The sequence below is a fragment of the Melitaea cinxia genome, chromosome 24 (genome assembly GCF_905220565.1).
Source record: "Melitaea cinxia chromosome 24, ilMelCinx1.1, whole genome shotgun sequence".
In the NCBI taxonomy this organism is placed as follows: domain Eukaryota; kingdom Metazoa; phylum Arthropoda; class Insecta; order Lepidoptera; family Nymphalidae; genus Melitaea; species Melitaea cinxia.
In genome coordinates, this window is record NC_059417.1 from 12,328,685 (window position 1) to 12,353,635 (window position 24,951).

General features: G+C 51.4%; 1 protein-coding gene across 1 annotated transcript; it reads left to right on the forward strand.

Moving 5' to 3' along the window:
• On the forward strand, positions 1-24,478 carry LOC123665541 (DNA ligase 1). Its single transcript, XM_045599832.1, has 16 exons — positions 1-256; positions 569-637; positions 769-855; positions 972-1,332; positions 1,701-1,955; positions 2,955-3,158; positions 3,909-3,993; positions 4,076-4,241; positions 4,679-4,869; positions 5,220-5,351; positions 5,530-5,650; positions 6,460-6,622; positions 6,773-6,936; positions 14,453-14,688; positions 21,920-22,066; positions 24,271-24,478. Exons 1-16 carry the CDS (start codon positions 41-43, stop codon positions 24,398-24,400), a joined length of 2,727 nt encoding a protein of 908 aa, XP_045455788.1. The 5' UTR covers positions 1-40; the 3' UTR covers positions 24,401-24,478.
• Positions 24,479-24,951: the final 473 nt, after the last annotated feature.

Consider the following 24,951-nt stretch of genomic DNA (forward strand, 5'->3'; position numbering starts at 1 on the left):
ATGAATTTATTTTTATATAAATAATAAAAAGTAAAGTTTTATGAATACTTTTAGAATAATAAATAGACGTAGATTAGTGTTAAAAGCAATCCCTTCCTTAACTAAGTCTTTTAGTGAACAACATCCAAAACAAATTCAAAAACTTTCAGATGTTTATTTAAATATTTTTGCGAGGAATATGTCTCAAAAAAGTATAACATCCTTTTTTAAAAGAACTCCTAAGAAGACCGAAGATGAAGATGTCGACAAGGACACTGTAAGTACACGGTTTACAAAATGATTTTTGATTAGAATTACTGTTCATAACAATAGGCTTTTAAACAGCCATTTTAAACATTGAAATCCGTTCTATACTCCAGTTTTGCTAGATATTGTCTAGCGTCTCTTGCTTATGTTTATTGTGTTATGGTCTTTATAATTACAATCTTCATTCATACTGAAAATTTCACTAGCTTCAAAAGTTGTCTACTGATAAGAAGCGTACATAATGTTTGAATAAATATAACTATTATTTCTAAAAAAATTTAAATGCTTAATGTATGGTTAATCTAACGTAATTTCTGTGTAGATATCAACAACATCAAACATAAACAAGAATGGTAAAGTTAACGAAGTCACACCACAAGAAAAAGGAAAGGTATAACAGATTGTATTAATATATATTTAATTTAGTATTTATTGTACTCAGAGCAATAAGACCTTACTCTTAAAATTTTTGATTTTGATTTTTCGTACATTTTAAGACTGGCAGAACTTGTACATTTTCAGAGGCCAAAAAGATCAAGATCCAGTAGTAGTGAAAGTAAATCACCAGAAGTGGAAAGTAAGGAGTCATCACCAGTTAAATCTGAAAAGGTTTGAATATTGACTTATAATTTGTAGCTATGAAATTGTGTAATCTTAATTCTATGAATTAGTGTAGTTTTAAAAATACTTAAATAGTACTTAAGTCATAATATTAAATTTTAAAGGTAAAGAAAATCAAACGGCAACGCATAGAAAGTTCAGAAAGCGAATCTGATTCACCTCCAAAGTCTCATGAGGAGCAAACAGATATTAAGCTAGTAAAGACTGAGAACCCTCCCAAGACGTATGATTCACCAAAGTCTAAGAAAATAAAGAAGCAGACTAAAGGTTTAGAAAACAAGGCGAAAAAAGAAAAAACATCACCAAAAAGTCCAAAGTCACCAGCTAAAAATGTGAAGAGTAAAGAAAGTCCCATGAGCAAGTTTATGGTAAAAGAAGAGAAATCTGATGATGGTTATAGTAAAAATGGTCCTATTAAGAAGGAGAAGAAAGAGAATGATGTCAATGATGTCAAAGTAGTTGCAGGTAACATATTTTTAAACTTAACTGACTATAAATACAGCTACATTTAACTGAGGTAGGGCACAGCAGGAAATTTCCTGCTCAAAATATGGAAGAAGCATGACTGGTAGTACCTCGACCTTTCAGAAGAGCACAGCTAAATTAGACTGTTTTCAAGCAGTATTGTGTTCCTGTTGGTGAGTAAGGTGACCAGAGCTGGGGGAATTGGGGATGGGCTGGGCAACTAACTTTTTTGCCTACCCTCCACTAACATTGTGGCTGCCACCACTACATTAGCAGACTGTCGATTATTTCTATATCGGGTGATTTGAATTAGTAAAATCAAAGTAAAAATGGTTTAAATATATAATAGTATATTTTTAATCTTTCAGAAGTAGAGTATAATCCATCAAAACCTAAATATCACCCTATCAAGGACGCATGTTGGGTCAAGGGACAGGAGGTGCCCTACATCGCGCTAGCTAAGACACTGGAGGCTATAGAAGCCACATCGGCTAGGCTGAAGATGGTGGAGATTTTGAGCAACTACTTTAGGTCTGTGATAGCCTTGACTCCCGAGGACCTCCTGCCTAGCATATACTTGTGTCTGAACAAACTTGCACCTGCTTATCATAGTTTGGAATTGGGTAGGTTTTTATTTATTTATTTATTTTGATATGTGCTGTGTGGCTACGGCACTAAAGAATTTAGCTACCCCCTCTCTTCCCGTGGGTGTCGTAAGAGGCGACTAAGGGATAACAAGGTTCCACAACCACCTTGGAACTTAAGAAGCCGACCGATGGCGGGATAATCATCCAACTGCTGGCTTTGAAATACACAGGGCGAAGACGGGCAGCAGCGTCTTCGGTGCGACAAAGCCAGTACTACGGTCACCAACCCGCCTGCCCAGCGTGGTGACTATGGGCAAAACACATGAGTTTACGCCATTTTTGGCACGAACTTGTAGAGGCCTGTGTCCAGCAGTGGACTGTTTAGGCTGTAATGATAATGATTTATTTTGATATATTTAAAATTACTCAAATTTTTACATTGATATGATTGGTGGAATTTTAATTCTAATTTGTTAAGATTCTCGTCAGCCAAGAATTTCAATGCTCAAATTCAGTTCATACTAAGCTTTCGTGTGTAATAAGAGAGGGAAATGATGTTAGCTCTGCTTAATGTGTCCCCAAAAACCAAATATCGATGTGCAATGATGATTTGGGTAAAAATGTGGTTATATAATTTAAATGGAAATTCAATTTGCAACTTGTGTCTGCCAAGAACCGTAGTAGGTGAAATAATAGATAAGGTACTAAGTAACAATGGACCATATGATCCACTACTTTCATATTACTGTTTCATAGGAGAGGGAACACGAAACAACTACAGTCTTACTTCTATTTAGACAAATTGTGTCAATTTAAAGTAAAAATGATTATTACACAGCAAAATAATACTGTTTCAAGCAGTATTGTGTTCCTGTTGGTGAGTAAGGTGACCAGAGCTCCTGGGGGGATTGGGTCGGCAACGCGCTTGCGATGCTTCTGGTGTTGCAGGCGCCTATAAGCTACGGTAATCGCTTACCATTAGGCGAGCCGTACGTTTGTTTGCCGACCTAGTAACATAAAAAAAAATCCTTACAGGCATCGCCGAGACGTACCTGATGAAGGCGGTGGCGCGCAGCACGGGCCGCACGCTGGCGCAGCTGCGGAGTGCGGCGCAGCGCTGCGGCGACCTCGGCCGCGCCGCCGAGGACGCGCGCGCCGCGCAGCGCACCATGTTCGCGCCGCCGCCGCTGCGCGCGCGCCGCGTGCTCGCCGCGCTCCGGGACGTCGCGCAGACTACTGGTGAACTACAGTACCTTGACGCTTCAGCCTGTAATATCCTACTGCTGAACATAGGCCTCATTCCCCACGTAGAGAAGGATCAAACTTAATTCCACTCCACTGCTCCAATGCGATTTGGCGGATATATACTCTACTATTAGTAACGATCGTTATCATGTGTACATGGTAACGACTAGGACCGACAGACTAACAGCCAGATCGGAAATAAATATTTGTATAAACACAAATATCCACTCCAAGCGGAAAACGAACCCGCGACCATCGGTGCTCAGACGGTGCCAGCACCATTACACCAGAGCAGTCGTCACTAGTACAATGAATAAGTAATTTTATATCAATCGCACAGACAAGTTTTACGTATACAATCACTCCTCACCCCTACTAACCGTCCAACAATCCTTATTCATTACCACGATGCGAATCTTTAAGATAAATATGCGAGAAAATCTGACCCAATTTTCATAATAAATAGCATTTCATAGCTGTGTCTTAAATTAAATTTACTGGCCAAAAAAAAAAATCCTGCATCATAGAGTTAATTACCTTAATTACGTAGTGATAACCTTCTCACCTTATGTCTTCCCTAACATGCCAGTTTTTATAAGCTTACTTTAACGTTCATGGCCTTAATTCTGTATTTAAGCATATTTAATTAATCATAGTAAAGAAAATATTAATTTAAAGTAATAAGCTAATTTATAGATACATGTCATGTCATAGCTAAAACTAATTGTAACATTTATTTCACAGGTCAGGATTCAGTGAACAAGAAAATCGCAAAAATACAAACCCTGTATGTCGCTTGCAGACATTCAGAAGCGCGATATTTGATAAGGCAGGTCAATAGCTAAAAATGTTCGGTTCTTAGTGTAATATAACTGTAAAGTTATTTGAAGCGACGTGATGGATTACTACAGGTCGCTAGAAGGCAAGCTTCGCGTGGGGCTCGCAGAGCAGTCTGTACTGCAGGCGCTGGCGCTGGCCTGTGCAAACACGCCGCCTCAGGCCTTCACCCCCGGAGCGCCCGATCCTGGCCCTGAACAGTTGGATGTCGCCTCCACCATGAACGCGGAGGCTTTTAAGGTGTTTTTAATGTACATAGTAACTTATTGAGCTAGCACAGCAGGAACTATATCGACCTGACAGAAGATCACAGCTAAATGTTACTGCTTTCAAGCAGTGTTGTATTCCTGTGGTAAATAAGGTGACCTGAGCTCCTGGAGAGGGTTGGGAATAGTGTCAGTAACACACTTGCAATGGTATTGAGGCCTTTATAGGCTATGGTAACTGCTGACCATATAAAAAAAAATGGATCATTTGTATGGTAACTTTTAGAACGTTACATAACGTGACAATATATTTGTATAAAAATCTGTGGCAGATGTTAAAGAAGACGTAATTTGAGGGTACTTTAATATATATTTTAATGTTCTTGACTGTGATAAATGTTGGACTATTTATATTTTGAACTAAATTTGCATCGAATTATTATTGTTATAAAACGTTCACTTCGTATATAGGCGCAGGTAGACGAGCTGGCACTCACGCTCAAGACCACATACTGCGAGTGCCCAAACTACGATCTGATCGTGCCTGTTCTGCTGAGTCATGGGGTTCGAGCCCTACCCGAGCACTGCCGGCTCACGCCCGGCATTCCTCTCAAGCCCATGCTAGCTCACCCCTCGCGCGGCGTCCATGAAGTCTTCACCAGGTGAGGCGGAACCGAGCCTGTTACAGGACTTCTCCTTCGAAGCTTTACTATGGAAGATTGGAAATTTTTAGTGTTAATTATTCTTTCTTGTCTGAGAATTAGTCTCGTTGCGACAAGAAATTGTAAGCAAACAATAATTTATTGGTCAGATATTGCTATTGGAAACCAGTGAATCTATAAGTTATATACTTTATTGATTGAAGAACCTTAAGGGTCTGTATTATCTATTGTAAATAAATGTTATTGAATTATGTGCGAAATAATCTTTATCAGCAACCGGCAGATCAGGCTCTCCTTACTTAATAAGTATGTACAGCATTGATTTATTAACAGTGTGTCATGCTTTGAAGGTTCGAGAACGAGGAGTTCACGTGCGAGTTCAAGTACGACGGCGAGCGCGCGCAGATACACGTGCCCGGGGACGACGCGCCGAGGTTCGCAGACGCAGCCGTCTTCAGTCGCAACCAGGAGAACAACACCAGGTGCCCGAGGATAATCTTTTTTTCAAAATTGTTTTCAGGAAATAAATTATTTTTTCTTGAAGGTTTGCTTCTACAGCTTGGGATTTCGCCAACCATACTTACATTACTTATAAACTGCTATGTTTTACACATAATTACTAGTTACCATAATATAACTGAAGTATGTTTGTGTGTTCAGCAAGTACCCCGACATCCTGCGGCGCCTGCCCGCGCTCCTCAAGGACAGCGTGACGAGCTGCGTGCTGGACTGTGAAGCAGTGGCCTACGACACCGAAAAGAAGCAGATACTACCCTTCCAGGTCGGTAACATATTTAACCAACCAGTCTGAGATAGACATGGGCGTCTGTCTCTATACAAACTTGCAGTGTCATTAGGTAAGGTACTTGGGACTGATTTATTGCATCGTCCGGCCTTGGAAATGGCTGCTGCAGATGAATGTGCCGCTATTTATTTATTTATTTTCAAAAGCACACTTACAACATACATATAAAAATTTTAAAATTACAAATATATAATAACAAAGTATCTGATATGCATGTCACTTACAAGTGTACATAACATTTTGGAATACAATGTTTAAAAGCACAAAAAATCACAATTCATTAAAATATTTGAACTTAAGATACTAATTACATGAATATAGTTCAACACTTACAATATTCAAAAAAAAAAGAGTGACACCCCATCATCATCATCAAAACCAAAATAATCAAAATTAAAGATAAAGAACATATTATTATCATATACATTTATAAAATTAAACAATTGGGCAATTTAATCAAAATAACGATTAGAAACAAGTTATCATTAATTAAGTAATTAAGAATAGGGAAATAACCAAAGTCAAATCAAATTATCAAAAAAATTCCAAATAGAAAAATTAAAATCAAAATTAAAATTATTTTTATTCAGACTCGCTTAGCGTCAGTGGAAACAGCCTAAATCTAGGCTTTCGTGAATTGTTTTGTGTAAGTTTTTGACTTTAGAAACAAAAAATAATCTTGCTGGGACCGTTGAGTATGAGCCATTATTAAATTCCAATATGATTGGTCATTGAGTTCATCCGTGAGGCAAAAATTATAAAGACACTAATTATATATTTTGTAGGTGTTGTCAACTCGCAAGCGGAAAGATGCATCCGAAGATCAAATCAAGGTACAAGTGTGCGTGTTCGTGTTCGACCTGCTGTATTTCAACGGCAAAGCCCTTGTACGGGAACCACTGGAATTGCGCCGACAGCTGCTGAGGGATAACTTCCAGGAAGTGGAGGGTGAGTCTCTGCCATCGTCCATTTTTACCACAATGTCGATTGTATGTCCCAATGTATGCTCAAGACTTCCGCTGCTCACGTCGATTTCACACATGAACAGCGCAAGCTTGTAGTGATCGTATAAATAAAAGTATCGACCATCCCACACAGGAGAGTGGAAGTTCGCGGAGGGCGGCGACTGCCGCGACGAAGAGTCCGTCCAGCAGCTGTTGGATGCGGCCGTGCGCGGCTCCTGCGAGGGGCTCATGCTGAAGGCGCTGCGCGGGCCGCGGGCGCGCTACGACATCGCGCGCCGCTCGCACAACTGGCTCAAGGTGACGGCACACCGGCACACCGGCACACTGGCGCGCCGGTACACTGGCACACTCGCCCGCTACAGGCCGTGCGCGCTCCTGCGAGGGGCTCATGCTGAAGGCGCTGCGCGGGCCGCGGGCGCGCTACGACATCGCGCGCCGCTCGCACAACTGGCTCAAGGTGACGGCACACCGGCACACCGGCACACTGGCGCGCCGGTACACTGGCACACTCGCCCGCTACAGGCCGTGCGCGCTCCTGCGAGGGGCTCATGCTGAAGGCGCTGCGCGGGCCGCGGGCGCGCTACGACATCGCGCGCCGCTCGCACAACTGGCTCAAGGTGACGGCACACCGGCACACCGGCACACTGGCGCGCCGGTACACTGGCACACTCGCCCGCTACAGGCCGTGCGCGCTCCTGCGAGGGGCTCATGCTGAAGGCGCTGCGCGGGCCGCGGGCGCGCTACGACATCGCGCGCCGCTCGCACAACTGGCTCAAGGTGACGGCACACCGGCACACCGGCACACTGGCGCGCCGGTACACTGGCACACTCGCCCGCTACAGGCCGTGCGCGCTCCTGCGAGGGGCTCATGCTGAAGGCGCTGCGCGGGCCGCGGGCGCGCTACGACATCGCGCGCCGCTCGCACAACTGGCTCAAGGTGACGGCACACCGGCACACCGGCACACTGGCGCGCCGGTACACTGGCACACTCGCCCGCTACAGGCCGTGCGCGCTCCTGCGAGGGGCTCATGCTGAAGGCGCTGCGCGGGCCGCGGGCGCGCTACGACATCGCGCGCCGCTCGCACAACTGGCTCAAGGTGACGGCACACCGGCACACCGGCACACTGGCGCGCCGGTACACTGGCACACTCGCCCGCTACAGGCCGTGCGCGCTCCTGCGAGGGGCTCATGCTGAAGGCGCTGCGCGGGCCGCGGGCGCGCTACGACATCGCGCGCCGCTCGCACAACTGGCTCAAGGTGACGGCACACCGGCACACCGGCACACTGGCGCGCCGGTACACTGGCACACTCGCCCGCTACAGGCCGTGCGCGCTCCTGCGAGGGGCTCATGCTGAAGGCGCTGCGCGGGCCGCGGGCGCGCTACGACATCGCGCGCCGCTCGCACAACTGGCTCAAGGTGACGGCACACCGGCACACCGGCACACTGGCGCGCCGGTACACTGGCACACTCGCCCGCTACAGGCCGTGCGCGCTCCTGCGAGGGGCTCATGCTGAAGGCGCTGCGCGGGCCGCGGGCGCGCTACGACATCGCGCGCCGCTCGCACAACTGGCTCAAGGTGACGGCACACCGGCACACTGGCGCGCCGGTACACTGGCACACTCGCCCGCTACAGGCCGTGCGCGCTCCTGCGAGGGGCTCATGCTGAAGGCGCTGCGCGGGCCGCGGGCGCGCTACGACATCGCGCGCCGCTCGCACAACTGGCTCAAGGTGACGGCACACCGGCACACTGGCGCGCCGGTACACTGGCACACTCGCCCGCTACAGGCCGTGCGCGCTCCTGCGAGGGGCTCATGCTGAAGGCGCTGCGCGGGCCGCGGGCGCGCTACGACATCGCGCGCCGCTCGCACAACTGGCTCAAGGTGACGGCACACCGGCACACCGGCACACTGGCGCGCCGGTACACTGGCACACTCGCCCGCTACAGGCCGTGCGCGCTCCTGCGAGGGGCTCATGCTGAAGGCGCTGCGCGGGCCGCGGGCGCGCTACGACATCGCGCGCCGCTCGCACAACTGGCTCAAGGTGACGGCACACCGGCACACTGGCGCGCCGGTACACTGGCACACTCGCCCGCTACAGGCCGTGCGCGCTCCTGCGAGGGGCTCATGCTGAAGGCGCTGCGCGGGCCGCGGGCGCGCTACGACATCGCGCGCCGCTCGCACAACTGGCTCAAGGTGACGGCACACCGGCACACCGGCACACTGGCGCGCCGGTACACTGGCACACTCGCCCGCTACAGGCCGTGCGCGCTCCTGCGAGGGGCTCATGCTGAAGGCGCTGCGCGGGCCGCGGGCGCGCTACGACATCGCGCGCCGCTCGCACAACTGGCTCAAGGTGACGGCACACCGGCACACCGGCACACTGGCGCGCCGGTACACTGGCACACTCGCCCGCTACAGGCCGTGCGCGCTCCTGCGAGGGGCTCATGCTGAAGGCGCTGCGCGGGCCGCGGGCGCGCTACGACATCGCGCGCCGCTCGCACAACTGGCTCAAGGTGACGGCACACCGGCACACCGGCACACTGGCGCGCCGGTACACTGGCACACTCGCCCGCTACAGGCCGTGCGCGCTCCTGCGAGGGGCTCATGCTGAAGGCGCTGCGCGGGCCGCGGGCGCGCTACGACATCGCGCGCCGCTCGCACAACTGGCTCAAGGTGACGGCACACCGGCACACCGGCACACTGGCGCGCCGGTACACTGGCACACTCGCCCGCTACAGGCCGTGCGCGCTCCTGCGAGGGGCTCATGCTGAAGGCGCTGCGCGGGCCGCGGGCGCGCTACGACATCGCGCGCCGCTCGCACAACTGGCTCAAGGTGACGGCACACCGGCACACCGGCACACTGGCGCGCCGGTACACTGGCACACTCGCCCGCTACAGGCCGTGCGCGCTCCTGCGAGGGGCTCATGCTGAAGGCGCTGCGCGGGCCGCGGGCGCGCTACGACATCGCGCGCCGCTCGCACAACTGGCTCAAGGTGACGGCACACCGGCACACCGGCACACTGGCGCGCCGGTACACTGGCACACTCGCCCGCTACAGGCCGTGCGCGCTCCTGCGAGGGGCTCATGCTGAAGGCGCTGCGCGGGCCGCGGGCGCGCTACGACATCGCGCGCCGCTCGCACAACTGGCTCAAGGTGACGGCACACCGGCACACTGGCGCGCCGGTACACTGGCACACTCGCCCGCTACAGGCCGTGCGCGCTCCTGCGAGGGGCTCATGCTGAAGGCGCTGCGCGGGCCGCGGGCGCGCTACGACATCGCGCGCCGCTCGCACAACTGGCTCAAGGTGACGGCACACCGGCACACTGGCGCGCCGGTACACTGGCACACTCGCCCGCTACAGGCCGTGCGCGCTCCTGCGAGGGGCTCATGCTGAAGGCGCTGCGCGGGCCGCGGGCGCGCTACGACATCGCGCGCCGCTCGCACAACTGGCTCAAGGTGACGGCACACCGGCACACCGGCACACTGGCGCGCCGGTACACTGGCACACTCGCCCGCTACAGGCCGTGCGCGCTCCTGCGAGGGGCTCATGCTGAAGGCGCTGCGCGGGCCGCGGGCGCGCTACGACATCGCGCGCCGCTCGCACAACTGGCTCAAGGTGACGGCACACCGGCACACTGGCGCGCCGGTACACTGGCACACTCGCCCGCTACAGGCCGTGCGCGCTCCTGCGAGGGGCTCATGCTGAAGGCGCTGCGCGGGCCGCGGGCGCGCTACGACATCGCGCGCCGCTCGCACAACTGGCTCAAGGTGACGGCACACCGGCACACCGGCACACTGGCGCGCCGGTACACTGGCACACTCGCCCGCTACAGGCCGTGCGCGCTCCTGCGAGGGGCTCATGCTGAAGGCGCTGCGCGGGCCGCGGGCGCGCTACGACATCGCGCGCCGCTCGCACAACTGGCTCAAGGTGACGGCACACCGGCACACCGGCACACTGGCGCGCCGGTACACTGGCACACTCGCCCGCTACAGGCCGTGCGCGCTCCTGCGAGGGGCTCATGCTGAAGGCGCTGCGCGGGCCGCGGGCGCGCTACGACATCGCGCGCCGCTCGCACAACTGGCTCAAGGTGACGGCACACCGGCACACCGGCACACTGGCGCGCCGGTACACTGGCACACTCGCCCGCTACAGGCCGTGCGCGCTCCTGCGAGGGGCTCATGCTGAAGGCGCTGCGCGGGCCGCGGGCGCGCTACGACATCGCGCGCCGCTCGCACAACTGGCTCAAGGTGACGGCACACCGGCACACCGGCACACTGGCGCGCCGGTACACTGGCACACTCGCCCGCTACAGGCCGTGCGCGCTCCTGCGAGGGGCTCATGCTGAAGGCGCTGCGCGGGCCGCGGGCGCGCTACGACATCGCGCGCCGCTCGCACAACTGGCTCAAGGTGACGGCACACCGGCACACCGGCACACTGGCGCGCCGGTACACTGGCACACTCGCCCGCTACAGGCCGTGCGCGCTCCTGCGAGGGGCTCATGCTGAAGGCGCTGCGCGGGCCGCGGGCGCGCTACGACATCGCGCGCCGCTCGCACAACTGGCTCAAGGTGACGGCACACCGGCACACTGGCGCGCCGGTACACTGGCACACTCGCCCGCTACAGGCCGTGCGCGCTCCTGCGAGGGGCTCATGCTGAAGGCGCTGCGCGGGCCGCGGGCGCGCTACGACATCGCGCGCCGCTCGCACAACTGGCTCAAGGTGACGGCACACCGGCACACCGGCACACTGGCGCGCCGGTACACTGGCACACTCGCCCGCTACAGGCCGTGCGCGCTCCTGCGAGGGGCTCATGCTGAAGGCGCTGCGCGGGCCGCGGGCGCGCTACGACATCGCGCGCCGCTCGCACAACTGGCTCAAGGTGACGGCACACCGGCACACCGGCACACTGGCGCGCCGGTACACTGGCACACTCGCCCGCTACAGGCCGTGCGCGCTCCTGCGAGGGGCTCATGCTGAAGGCGCTGCGCGGGCCGCGGGCGCGCTACGACATCGCGCGCCGCTCGCACAACTGGCTCAAGGTGACGGCACACCGGCACACCGGCACACTGGCGCGCCGGTACACTGGCACACTCGCCCGCTACAGGCCGTGCGCGCTCCTGCGAGGGGCTCATGCTGAAGGCGCTGCGCGGGCCGCGGGCGCGCTACGACATCGCGCGCCGCTCGCACAACTGGCTCAAGGTGACGGCACACCGGCACACCGGCACACTGGCGCGCCGGTACACTGGCACACTCGCCCGCTACAGGCCGTGCGCGCTCCTGCGAGGGGCTCATGCTGAAGGCGCTGCGCGGGCCGCGGGCGCGCTACGACATCGCGCGCCGCTCGCACAACTGGCTCAAGGTGACGGCACACCGGCACACCGGCACACTGGCGCGCCGGTACACTGGCACACTCGCCCGCTACAGGCCGTGCGCGCTCCTGCGAGGGGCTCATGCTGAAGGCGCTGCGCGGGCCGCGGGCGCGCTACGACATCGCGCGCCGCTCGCACAACTGGCTCAAGGTGACGGCACACCGGCACACCGGCACACTGGCGCGCCGGTACACTGGCACACTCGCCCGCTACAGGCCGTGCGCGCTCCTGCGAGGGGCTCATGCTGAAGGCGCTGCGCGGGCCGCGGGCGCGCTACGACATCGCGCGCCGCTCGCACAACTGGCTCAAGGTGACGGCACACCGGCACACCGGCACACTGGCGCGCCGGTACACTGGCACACTCGCCCGCTACAGGCCGTGCGCGCTCCTGCGAGGGGCTCATGCTGAAGGCGCTGCGCGGGCCGCGGGCGCGCTACGACATCGCGCGCCGCTCGCACAACTGGCTCAAGGTGACGGCACACCGGCACACCGGCACACTGGCGCGCCGGTACACTGGCACACTCGCCCGCTACAGGCCGTGCGCGCTCCTGCGAGGGGCTCATGCTGAAGGCGCTGCGCGGGCCGCGGGCGCGCTACGACATCGCGCGCCGCTCGCACAACTGGCTCAAGGTGACGGCACACCGGCACACCGGCACACTGGCGCGCCGGTACACTGGCACACTCGCCCGCTACAGGCCGTGCGCGCTCCTGCGAGGGGCTCATGCTGAAGGCGCTGCGCGGGCCGCGGGCGCGCTACGACATCGCGCGCCGCTCGCACAACTGGCTCAAGGTGACGGCACACCGGCACACTGGCGCGCCGGTACACTGGCACACTCGCCCGCTACAGGCCGTGCGCGCTCCTGCGAGGGGCTCATGCTGAAGGCGCTGCGCGGGCCGCGGGCGCGCTACGACATCGCGCGCCGCTCGCACAACTGGCTCAAGGTGACGGCACACCGGCACACCGGCACACTGGCGCGCCGGTACACTGGCACACTCGCCCGCTACAGGCCGTGCGCGCTCCTGCGAGGGGCTCATGCTGAAGGCGCTGCGCGGGCCGCGGGCGCGCTACGACATCGCGCGCCGCTCGCACAACTGGCTCAAGGTGACGGCACACCGGCACACTGGCGCGCCGGTACACTGGCACACTCGCCCGCTACAGGCCGTGCGCGCTCCTGCGAGGGGCTCATGCTGAAGGCGCTGCGCGGGCCGCGGGCGCGCTACGACATCGCGCGCCGCTCGCACAACTGGCTCAAGGTGACGGCACACCGGCACACTGGCGCGCCGGTACACTGGCACACTCGCCCGCTACAGGCCGTGCGCGCTCCTGCGAGGGGCTCATGCTGAAGGCGCTGCGCGGGCCGCGGGCGCGCTACGACATCGCGCGCCGCTCGCACAACTGGCTCAAGGTGACGGCACACCGGCACACCGGCGCGCCGGTACACTGGCACACTCGCCCGCTACAGGCCGTGCGCGCTCCTGCGAGGGGCTCATGCTGAAGGCGCTGCGCGGGCCGCGGGCGCGCTACGACATCGCGCGCCGCTCGCACAACTGGCTCAAGGTGACGGCACACCGGCACACCGGCACACTGGCGCGCCGGTACACTGGCACACTCGCCCGCTACAGGCCGTGCGCGCTCCTGCGAGGGGCTCATGCTGAAGGCGCTGCGCGGGCCGCGGGCGCGCTACGACATCGCGCGCCGCTCGCACAACTGGCTCAAGGTGACGGCACACCGGCACACTGGCGCGCCGGTACACTGGCACACTCGCCCGCTACAGGCCGTGCGCGCTCCTGCGAGGGGCTCATGCTGAAGGCGCTGCGCGGGCCGCGGGCGCGCTACGACATCGCGCGCCGCTCGCACAACTGGCTCAAGGTGACGGCACACCGGCACACCGGCACACTGGCGCGCCGGTACACTGGCACACTCGCCCGCTACAGGCCGTGCGCGCTCCTGCGAGGGGCTCATGCTGAAGGCGCTGCGCGGGCCGCGGGCGCGCTACGACATCGCGCGCCGCTCGCACAACTGGCTCAAGGTGACGGCACACCGGCACACCGGCACACTGGCGCGCCGGTACACTGGCACACTCGCCCGCTACAGGCCGTGCGCGCTCCTGCGAGGGGCTCATGCTGAAGGCGCTGCGCGGGCCGCGGGCGCGCTACGACATCGCGCGCCGCTCGCACAACTGGCTCAAGGTGACGGCACACCGGCACACGTACGGTGACCGGAGCTCCTGGGGAGAATTGGGGACAGGGTCGGCAACGCGCTTGCGATGCTTCTGGTGTTGCAGGCGTCTATAAGCTACGGTAATCGCTTACAATCAGGCGAGCTGTACGCTTGTTTGTTGATCTAAATATATATGAAAGAATCTGTTGAGAAATAAGAAATATTATTGTGTAAAATATTCAGCAATCGATTGTCTAACTCACCGGTTTATCATATTACAGCTCAAAAAAGACTACCTGGACGGCGTGGGGGACACGGTGGACGCGGTGGTGCTGGGCGCGTACCGCGGGCGCGGCAAGCGGGCCGGACTGTTCGGCGGGTTCCTGCTGGCGTGTCGGGAGGACGACCGGTACCAGTCGCTCTGCAAGATCGGCACGGGCTTCTCGGACGAGGATCTCAAGACGCTCACCGAAACTCTGCAGCAGCACGTTATCGACGGTCCTAGGAATTACTACATGTAAACTAACTTTTATATTCTATAGCTTTAAATTAAGTTATCTTGTTGTTATCATGAACATCTGAAGCGATCGTTACTCATAGTAGGGTAATATATCCGTTAAGCCACAGTGGAGTTATGGGTGGATTTAGCTCAGATCCATCTCACACGGATAAAGAGGCCTATGTGTATGCTAAGCAGACGTATACCCCATGTCCGGTCCAAATGTATGTATGTATGATTCATCCTGTAGATATTACAGCTTGAAGCAATAATCCTTGTAATAATGCCTTATAACCTTCGGACCATCCTTAAGGAAATAAGGACGCTCCGAGAAGCCTGTGAACACTCATTCATCTCATCTTCATCCTGTGGAGCAATGCATGAATCGGTGACAGCCGCGGGCAGTCAAACGCGCTCGACAGATTCTCTCTGCTTGTAAAACCGTTGCCTTTTTAAAATTCGCTAATAACCGTTAATCGCTTATAATTCACCAACGTGCTTCAAGATTATTAGAATTGCTGCCCCCGAGAAAGGCTGGATCATCGTGCAGTTGCAGACCCAGGTACGTTATACATTGTACTTCGTTTGTGCTGCTTGTCGTGAACATCGTTAACACTTTATGTATGTGACTCCGCCACCGCTTAGGTGCAATTTCCATACATAAAATTGGTGCCGAAACCCGGGATCCGGCCTATTTCACAATTCGAGCTAGGTATATATGGTATTTTCTGGTGAAATCGTATCAATAATCGTAATAACCTAACCTGAAACATAATCTAACATCGCAGTTTTGGTTACTCCGTCATCGCCAGGTTGTCCATTTTCGTGCCTAGTATCAAGTAATTTTAATAATTGTCACTATCGAAAAGGCGTTTTTTCAATTTCGTATCGCAAATACCGGAAATGTTCAGTGTAAAATCGTAGGAACAAAGTTATGCAATCACAAAATATCGGTGCTTAATTTCTTATCGGCTTACATTTTACACTAAATTCATAATACTTTCTTTAATTTGCATCATTATATATCAAATAATTATTGTTTTGTTTTGAATATCACAGCGAATTCTTCTAAATAACATTTACATTAGAAACAAAGGAGTACACGCGGCGACACAGATTACAACATAATTTGTTCGATTTTCATACAATTCGCAAACTAACTTGTGCCGCTCGCTGTACGTATTTACGTTTTAGCATTCCACCTTGTATTCCAGTATATGTTATAGTAAATACAAAACAATACAATATATGTTAGTAATAATTTGTTCGAACTTACTAATTAAAACGAACTAAAATTCTATGTCTATTTAAAATTATATTTCATTAGGAATTATTTTATATCTACCTACATAAGTAATTGTTATTTTATCGAACTTTTAATATGTCGTATTTATTAAGTAAACATTCTACACGTAAAATGAGTGCGTTTAAAAAAGGTAAACCGAAATCTATCGATGTTGAATATACAACAAAAGATTTACCTATGTTGCGTAGAAAACGAACTATTGCTCATAATCGCTTACAAAAGGCGTTGGAACTCGGAAATTTGTCATTAACGGATCATTCTCAACGTGACATGTTTCTATCTTATTACCAAGAAATAAAAGATATTGCAGCAACTTTTGAACATGCGCATCTTAATATTTTACAAATTTTACAGCCTTCGGATTCTGATGACCTTGATGACACTTATGAACGATTCGACGAGATGTATTATAATGTATTAGCTATCCATCGGTCAATAACACGGGGACAATCGGAAAGTTCATCACGCGTTTCTTCTAATTCGAATATTCGGTTACCAAAAATCGTACTTCCTCATTTTTCTGGTGACATAAAACGGTGGCCTGAGTATTTTGATACTTTTAATGAATTGATTCACAATTGCTCTTCCTTAAGCGATATCGAAAAGTTTCATTATTTGACTTCATCTTTGAGCGGTGAAGCGTTGTTCGTTGTGAAGGCGTTCCCTCTCTCACACGAACATTACGAGCATGCGTATCAAGCGCTCATCGCTCGGTATAAATGTAAACGCGCCCTAACATTTACATGTTGGAAGGATCTTTTAGCTATTGAGTTTAAATGTACTAACGGAATTGAATTTAGAAAATCGCTAGATTTATTTGAAGAAAATTTAAGTATTTTAAAAACTGCTGAGTTACCTATTCAACATTGGGATTTTATTTTGGTTTATCACATACTATCGAAACTTGATTCAACCTTACGTCGTGGTTTTGAGGAAAAATATTCAGATGTTGACCTCCCTACATATAAACAATTAATTGGTTTTCTTAGAACTAAATGTGAGGCTTTGTTGCGCGATACACATTTTACTGAAAATAAACTGAGTAAACAGGTCATCAAGCCTACTTCATCGACACCTTTTCAAAAACCTTTCAACAAAACGAATGCCTTGATAGCTTCAGCTGACGTACAACAAAATAGTAAAAATGTTGCCGTATCGAATAAATGTCCTTTTTGCGCGCAGACGCATACGATCTTATCTTGTTCTGAATTTCTTAAAAAACCCGTAGAAGAACGTATCAAAATAACCACCGAGAAGAATTGGTGTTACAACTGTCTTAAGTCGTCTCATCAATTAAAAAACTGCAATTCCGTTTTTTCGTGCCGTGTTTGCAAACGTAAGCATCACAGCCTACTCCACCGTGAGAAAGCTATCGAAAACAGTAATACGTCGTCGTTAGTGACAAACTCTAAATCTAATACTGCAGTTTTACTTGCGACTGCGATTGTGCAGGTCAAGGATGCGTCCGGATGTATGCAATCGTTTCGAGCCTTGTTCGACAGTGGAAGTCAAAACAACTTTATAACCACAGCAGCAGTAAATCGTTTGCAACTCCAAATATTTCCATCCTCTTCTCACATAAGCGGTATAGGGGAAACACAGACTTCAATCGTAGGGCATGTTCGTTGTCAGATCGGTCACCATGATAAAATTATATTTAACTTAGATATGCATGTCATTGATTCAATTTGTGGGGATCAACCCATCGCTAAATTAAAAACAACCGAGTGGTCACATATCGAATCACTACCTTTGGCAGATCCAGGATTCGATATCCCTGGTCCAATTGATATTTTGTTCGCTGCGGATGTATTTACCGAATCGTTACTAAATAAAACAATCAAAGGTGGTCCTAATCAACAAGCGTCATCCTTAACTCCAAAAGAATCATTGTGCGAGCATAAATTCAAAACAACTCATACACGAGATGAATCGGGCCGATATATCGTGAAGTTACCGTTTAAACATGATTCGGAGCCAATCTTTGAAGGTTCTCGTGATGTTGCTTTACGACGATTCGGTGCGATCGAACGGCGGTTTTCTCGTGATCCAGAATTGCGTCGTCAATACTCCGAATTTATGGAAGAGTATCAACACAGTGGCCATATGTCGCTTGTTCCCATAGACGAAATGGGGAGAGGGAAATACTACATCCCTCATCATTGCGTTTTGCGTCCTGATTCCGTAACTACTCGTCTCCGTGTCGTTTTTGACGCTTCGGCTAGGGATCTCCGTTCTCGTTCTCTAAATGATTCACAGCTTATCGGTCCAAAATTACAACCAAATCTTTTGGAAATTCTATTGCGTTTTAGAGAACATGAAATCGTATTTATCGCTGACGTTCGCGCCATGTATCGTCAAATCCTAATTTCACCTGAACACCGCGACTATCAGCGTATTCTTTGGAGATTTTCCCCTGCAGACCCACTTCGTGAGTATCGCCTAAATACAGTAACCTATGGAGTCTCTTCATCTCCTTTCCTTGCTTGTCGCACGGTCAGACAGCTTGCTGAGGATTCAGGTGATGGGTTTCCTTTGGCAAAACAAATCGCGCTCTCTAATGTATATATTGATGACGTTATTACTGGCCAGGCTTCATTGAACGAAGCTCTAGAAGCTAAATCGCAAATTATTGCTCTTTTTGAGTTGGGGTGTTTTCATCTCCGCAAATGGATGAGTAATGACCCACAATTATTAGCTGATCTGCCTCCGGAGGACTGTTTAACTGAATCGGTTTCTTTTGATGATTCTGAAACTCTTACTTTAAAAGTTCTTGGTTTGAAATGGGATCCTAAATCAGATACATTTTTGTTTGAAGTTAAACCATCAAACCAGTCGTGTACCAAACGATCAATTCTTAGTGAAATCGCGCGAATCTTTGATCCTCTGGGATTTTTATCTCCTATTACGATAAAGGCAAAATGTCTCATCCAAAGATTGTGGATACTTGGCGTCGGGTGGGATCAGACTCCCCCTGAAGAGATTGTTAAGATCTGGGACATTTATCGAGCTAACCTTTCTTGTCTAGCTGATGTCAAAATTCCTCGAAAAATCACTAGTTCGATTACTACCTCATACGAACTTCACGGATTTTGTGATAGTTCCGAAATCGCGTATGGGGCAGTTATTTATTTACGTTTCACAGATCACAATGGAGAGATTCAAGTCCGTTTAATTTGTTCAAGGGCTCGTGTAGCACCTTTAAAGCGAATATCATTACCCCGCTTAGAACTTTGCGCTGCAGTCCTTCTGTCAGATCTATTCAGATTCGTACGGGATACTTATGTGGATCGAATCTTTTTGAGCGCAGCTTATATGTGGTCCGATTCTACAATTGCATTATCGTGGTTAAGGTCTCATTCATCACGCTGGGTTACATTTGTAGCAAACCGGGTGAGCCACATTCATGATATAATACCGACTGAATGCTGGCATCACGTGGCCTCGGAGGAAAATCCAGCCGATGTTTGTTCAAGAGGACAGTTTCCGGATGAAATCGTTCACAATTCCCTTTGGTGGGCGGGGCCATCCTGGCTATCAAAGGATCGAACTACGTGGCCAAATTTATTTGAAAGTCTCTCTCCATCTGACGAGGCAGTCGTAAAATCCGAGTCTAAATTATCGTTAGCTTTTTTAATTGAAAAGAAATTAACCGAATCTCATCAAAGTACTTTCGAAATGTTATTATCTAAATTCTCAAGTTTACAAAAATTGTTGAACGTTCTGGCATACATAAATCGCTTTATAAGAAACGCAAAAAATTCTAATCGCCCTAATTGTAACCTATATATCACTAACGTCGAGCGACATAATGCGCTTATGCATATCGTAAAACACGTCCAACAAATTGCATTCTCTCAAGAAATCTTAAATATTAAAGCTAAGAGACCGATTCTTAAACAGTTTAAAAAACTTAACCCTTTTTTGGACGATTACGGTATTCTTCGTGTTGGAGGTAGAATCTCGCGATCAGGGCTTGAATATGAACATAAGCATCCTGCATTGTTACCACCTGACCATCCACTAACCATTTTAATAATAGACTTTATTCATCGTAACTACTGCCATACGGGCATAAATACAACCCATTTTTTATTACTGCAGCAGTTTTGGATTATTTCAGCAAAACGTGTCGTTCGTAGTCGTTTATCGAAATGTGTCCAATGTTATCGAACAAATCCAAAACCGTTGCAGCCCTTTATGAGTGACCTACCATCCTGTCGCGTTAACCAAATAAAACCCTTCTCAGTAGTAGGTGTAGATTTCGGGGGACCCTTTCGCATTAAACTCGGTTCTCATCGTGGAGCAAAAATTGATAAGGCATATTTATGCTTGTTTGTCTGTCTTGCTACGAAGGCCGTTCATCTTGAAGTAGTGTCTACGTTATCTGCAGAAGGATTTATTGCCGCACTACGCCGTTTTATTGGAAGACGCGGTCGGTGTAACGTGATTCATGCTGATTGTGGCACCAATTTCGTTGGTGCTAGAAATCAACTGTCAGCTCTTATGGAGAGGGCTTCTGTTGCTGAGAAAATTGATTTTAAATTTAACCCGCCCTCGGCACCTCACTTCGGTGGCGTTTGGGAAATCCAGATTAAAGCTGCAAAATCACACTTATATCGAGTTGTAGGCGATCAAGTACTCACCTTTGAGGAACTGACTACACTCTTCGTTCAGATCGAGTCAGTTCTGAATTCGCGTCCGTTATATCCCCTCAGTTCTGATCCTAACGATCTGACTGTGCTCACGCCCGGACATTTTCTCACCCTAGAACCGTTAACTGCTGTCCCCGATGAGGATCACACTAACACTAAACTTCATCGGCTTAATCGGTGGCAGCTGTTACAATCTTTTCATCAGAATTTCTGGTCTAGATGGAAACATGAGTACCTTAATTCATTGACCGAACGCGCCAAATGGACTAAAGTATCTAAACCGTTATCAGTGGGTTCAATGGTGATAATTAAAGATGATAATCGTATACCACTTCAATGGTCACTGGGTAGAGTGGTTGATCTACACTTCGGTGCTGATGGGATAGCTCGAAGTGCTGTTGTTAAAACTTCGCAAAATCATTTGACTCATCGTCCATTGGTTAAGTTATGCCCTCTTCCAATCGAACAATAAGTTAATTATATATATAATCTTTTTTTTTTGTTTCTTCTTCTTCTTCATATTGGTTAAGTCATAGGTTAAATTAATATTTTCATTCTATTCCAATGTTATCGCTATTCAATTTACTTTTATCGTGATACATGTTTATTTCAACCTTGCTAACATCGTATCTTTCATTTTCATTTTGTTATCATCGTATCGTATTCGTTATTTTTTCTCTATTAATTCAATCTTATTTTGCCAGAAAATACCATAGGTATTTTGGTGGGCGGGATGTTCCGTTACCAAAATAAGTTACTAGCAGAAACGATGTTCACACAAGTACGTACATACGAACGTAGCAGTTAAAGTTCACAACTGTCATGTATGACGTATTTGTTATCTGTGGAGCAATGCATGAATCGGTGACAGCCGCGGGCAGTCAAACGCGCTCGACAGATTCTCTCTGCTTGTAAAACCGTTGCCTTTTTAAAATTCGCTAATAACCGTTAATCGCTTATAATTCACCAACGTGCTTCAAGATTATTAGAATTGCTGCCCCCGAGAAAGGCTGGATCATCGTGCAGTTGCAGACCCAGGTACGTTATACATTGTACTTCGTTTGTGCTGCTTGTCGTGAACATCGTTAACACTTTATGTATGTGACTCCGCCACCGCTTAGGTGCAATTTCCATACACCAAGAGTGTGACCTTTGCGTCTAAATGCGGAAAACCGAGCCCACAACTAAATGCTACCTTCGGGTGTGAGGTGTTTATTATTATTTATTGAAACCGTTGATATCGGTATCACGACCGATAGTACTGTCTCTAGTGCCGCTGCCCCCGCAGGTACGAGCCCGCGCACGCGCCGGACGTGTGGCTGTCGGCGGCGCACGTGTGGGAGGTGCGCTGCGCGGACCTGTCGCTGTCGCCCGCGCACCGCGCCGCCATCGGCCTCGTGGACCCCGAGCGCGGCATCTCGCTGCGGTTCCCCCGGTACCCGCCTCTCACTCTTGGAACCTTTGGCTGTGGGAGGTGCGCTGCGCGGACCTGTCGCTGTCGCCCGCGCACCGCGCCGCCATCGGCCTCGTGGACCCCGAGCGCGGCATCTCGCTGCGGTTCCCCCGGTACCTCTTACTCTTGGAACCTTTCGCTGTGGGAGGTGCGCTGCGCGGACCTGTCGCTGTCGCCCGCGCACCGCGCCGCCATCGGCCTCGTGGACCCCGAGCGCGGCATCTCGCTGCGGTTCCCCCGGTACCCGCCTCTCACTCTTGGAACCTTTGGCTGTGGGAGGTGCGCTGCGCGGACCTGTCGCTGTCGCCCGCGCACCGCGCCGCCATCGGCCTCGTGGACCCCGAGCGCGGCATCTCGCTGCGGTTCCCCCGGTACCCGCCTCTCACTCTTGGAACCTTTGGCTGTGGGAGGTGCGCTGCGCGGACCTGTCGCTGTCGCCCGCGCACCGCGCCGCCATCGGCCTCGTGGACCCCGAGCGCGGCATCTCGCTGCGGTTCCCCCGGTACCTCTTACTCTTGGAACCTTTCGCTGTGGGAGGTGCGCTGCGCGGACCTGTCGCTGTCGCCCGCGCACCGCGCCGCCATCGGCCTCGTGGACCCCGAGCGCGGCATCTCGCTGCGGTTCCCCCGGTACCCGCCTCTCACTCTTGGAACCTTTGGCTGTGGGAGGTGCGCTGCGCGGACCTGTCGCTGTCGCCCGCGCACCGCGCCGCCATCGGCCTCGTGGACCCCGAGCGCGGCATCTCGCTGCGGTTCCCCCGGTACCCGCCTCTCACTCTTGGAACCTTTGGCTGTGGGAGGTGCGCTGCGCGGACCTGTCGCTGTCGCCCGCGCACCGCGCCGCCATCGGCCTCGTGGACCCCGAGCGCGGCATCTCGCTGCGGTTCCCCCGGTACCTCTTACTCTTGGAACCTTTCGCTGTGGGAGGTGCGCTGCGCGGACCTGTCGCTGTCGCCCGCGCACCGCGCCGCCATCGGCCTCGTGGACCCCGAGCGCGGCATCTCGCTGCGGTTCCCCCGGTACCCGCCTCTCACTCTTGGAACCTTTGGCTGTGGGAGGTGCGCTGCGCGGACCTGTCGCTGTCGCCCGCGCACCGCGCCGCCATCGGCCTCGTGGACCCCGAGCGCGGCATCTCGCTGCGGTTCCCCCGGTACCCGCCTCTCACTCTTGGAACCTTTGGCTGTGGGAGGTGCGCTGCGCGGACCTGTCGCTGTCGCCCGCGCACCGCGCCGCCATCGGCCTCGTGGACCCCGAGCGCGGCATCTCGCTGCGGTTCCCCCGGTACCTCTTACTCTTGGAACCTTTGGCTGTGGGAGGTGCGCTGCGCGGACCTGTCGCTGTCGCCCGCGCACCGCGCCGCCATCGGCCTCGTGGACCCCGAGCGCGGCATCTCGCTGCGGTTCCCCCGGTACCTCTTACTCTTGGAACCTTTGGCTGTGGGAGGTGCGCTGCGCGGACCTGTCGCTGTCGCCCGCGCACCGCGCCGCCATCGGCCTCGTGGACCCCGAGCGCGGCATCTCGCTGCGGTTCCCCCGGTACCTCTCCTACTCTTCGAACCTCTCTCCAACTGGAACTTCTTTACGCACGCTTGAGCTGGTGAATGCGTGACGAGAACGTTACGGAAAGTGTAATCGGGGGAAGCGAACGGAAATTGAGAAGAAGATATAAGTTAAATGGAGCTAAAGAAGTTTTACTTCAGTTGTGTAATCTAAAGCACACTCGTTTTTACTATCGTTATAAATACATTTACTGGTAGATTTTACCTTTGAAAATAGTTTCGTTTCCTAATTATATTAAAAGACATCGGAAAAAATTAACGCTATCTACGATATTTTATATTGGTAATTGGTAACGTTACCAACCCCTGTTATATTTTTATACAACTAGGATGGGAAACACGAATATAACCCTGATAATGAGTGGTTACCGTAGCCTATACACGCCTGCAATACCGGAAGCTTGCTGCTTTACCCTACTTAAATAAATTTTGGTATTTTATTATTTGTACTTTTTAGGCGTATGCTTTTTATTTTCCACATTGTATAAATCGAGTCGGGTAATAACAAAATTAAATAGATATGTAACCTCAAAAGTGATGGCCTTTTGGGGCTATTTTTTATGGTGATTCTATAGGTCTATTGCTATCTCGTTTCTTTGGAATGTAAATATTTAATATCCATGATTTAGGTTCGTCCGCGTCCGCGAGGACAAGACTCCGGAGCAAGCCACGAGCGCCGAACAACTGGCGCAGATGTACCTCGCGCAAGACCAGGTCAAGAACAACGCCAAGCACATCGACCACGATGACTTCTACTGACACCAGCGCCACTAACGCTGCGCCAACGCTGTACATTCGTTATAAATAAGATAATTCAATAAATATTGTGCATTTCAAGTTCAAGACTTTTATTTCATCAAACGGTCCATGAAGCTGTTCTTAATTTTTACAAATGTCAAGCTATAAACGTATGCTTTATCTGCTAAGTTTTTAACATTGTCATCGTACATATTTATTTACTCGTGGTAAAAAAAATCAACAATTACCTATTTGATTAAAGATGCGTGCGTGACACACAGTATACTTGCAAACGCCATAGAAATTACAATTATACTGACTTTTAAAAATCATAATTAACTTAATTCTAAAACCTAACTAGTAAAAAAACTGTTCTCGATATATTACTCCATACCAACAACCATACTTAAATATTTGAGATTAATCAATATAAAGTAGTAGTTAGCTAAATCTTGGGTGCCTTTTAAAATTTAATTATTCAAATAGAAAACTTCTAAAGTATTAGATTATCCATAAGTAGCTGGTACAAATACGGCTCGAAGGTCCAAAATAACTGTAATGTATACAGTTTA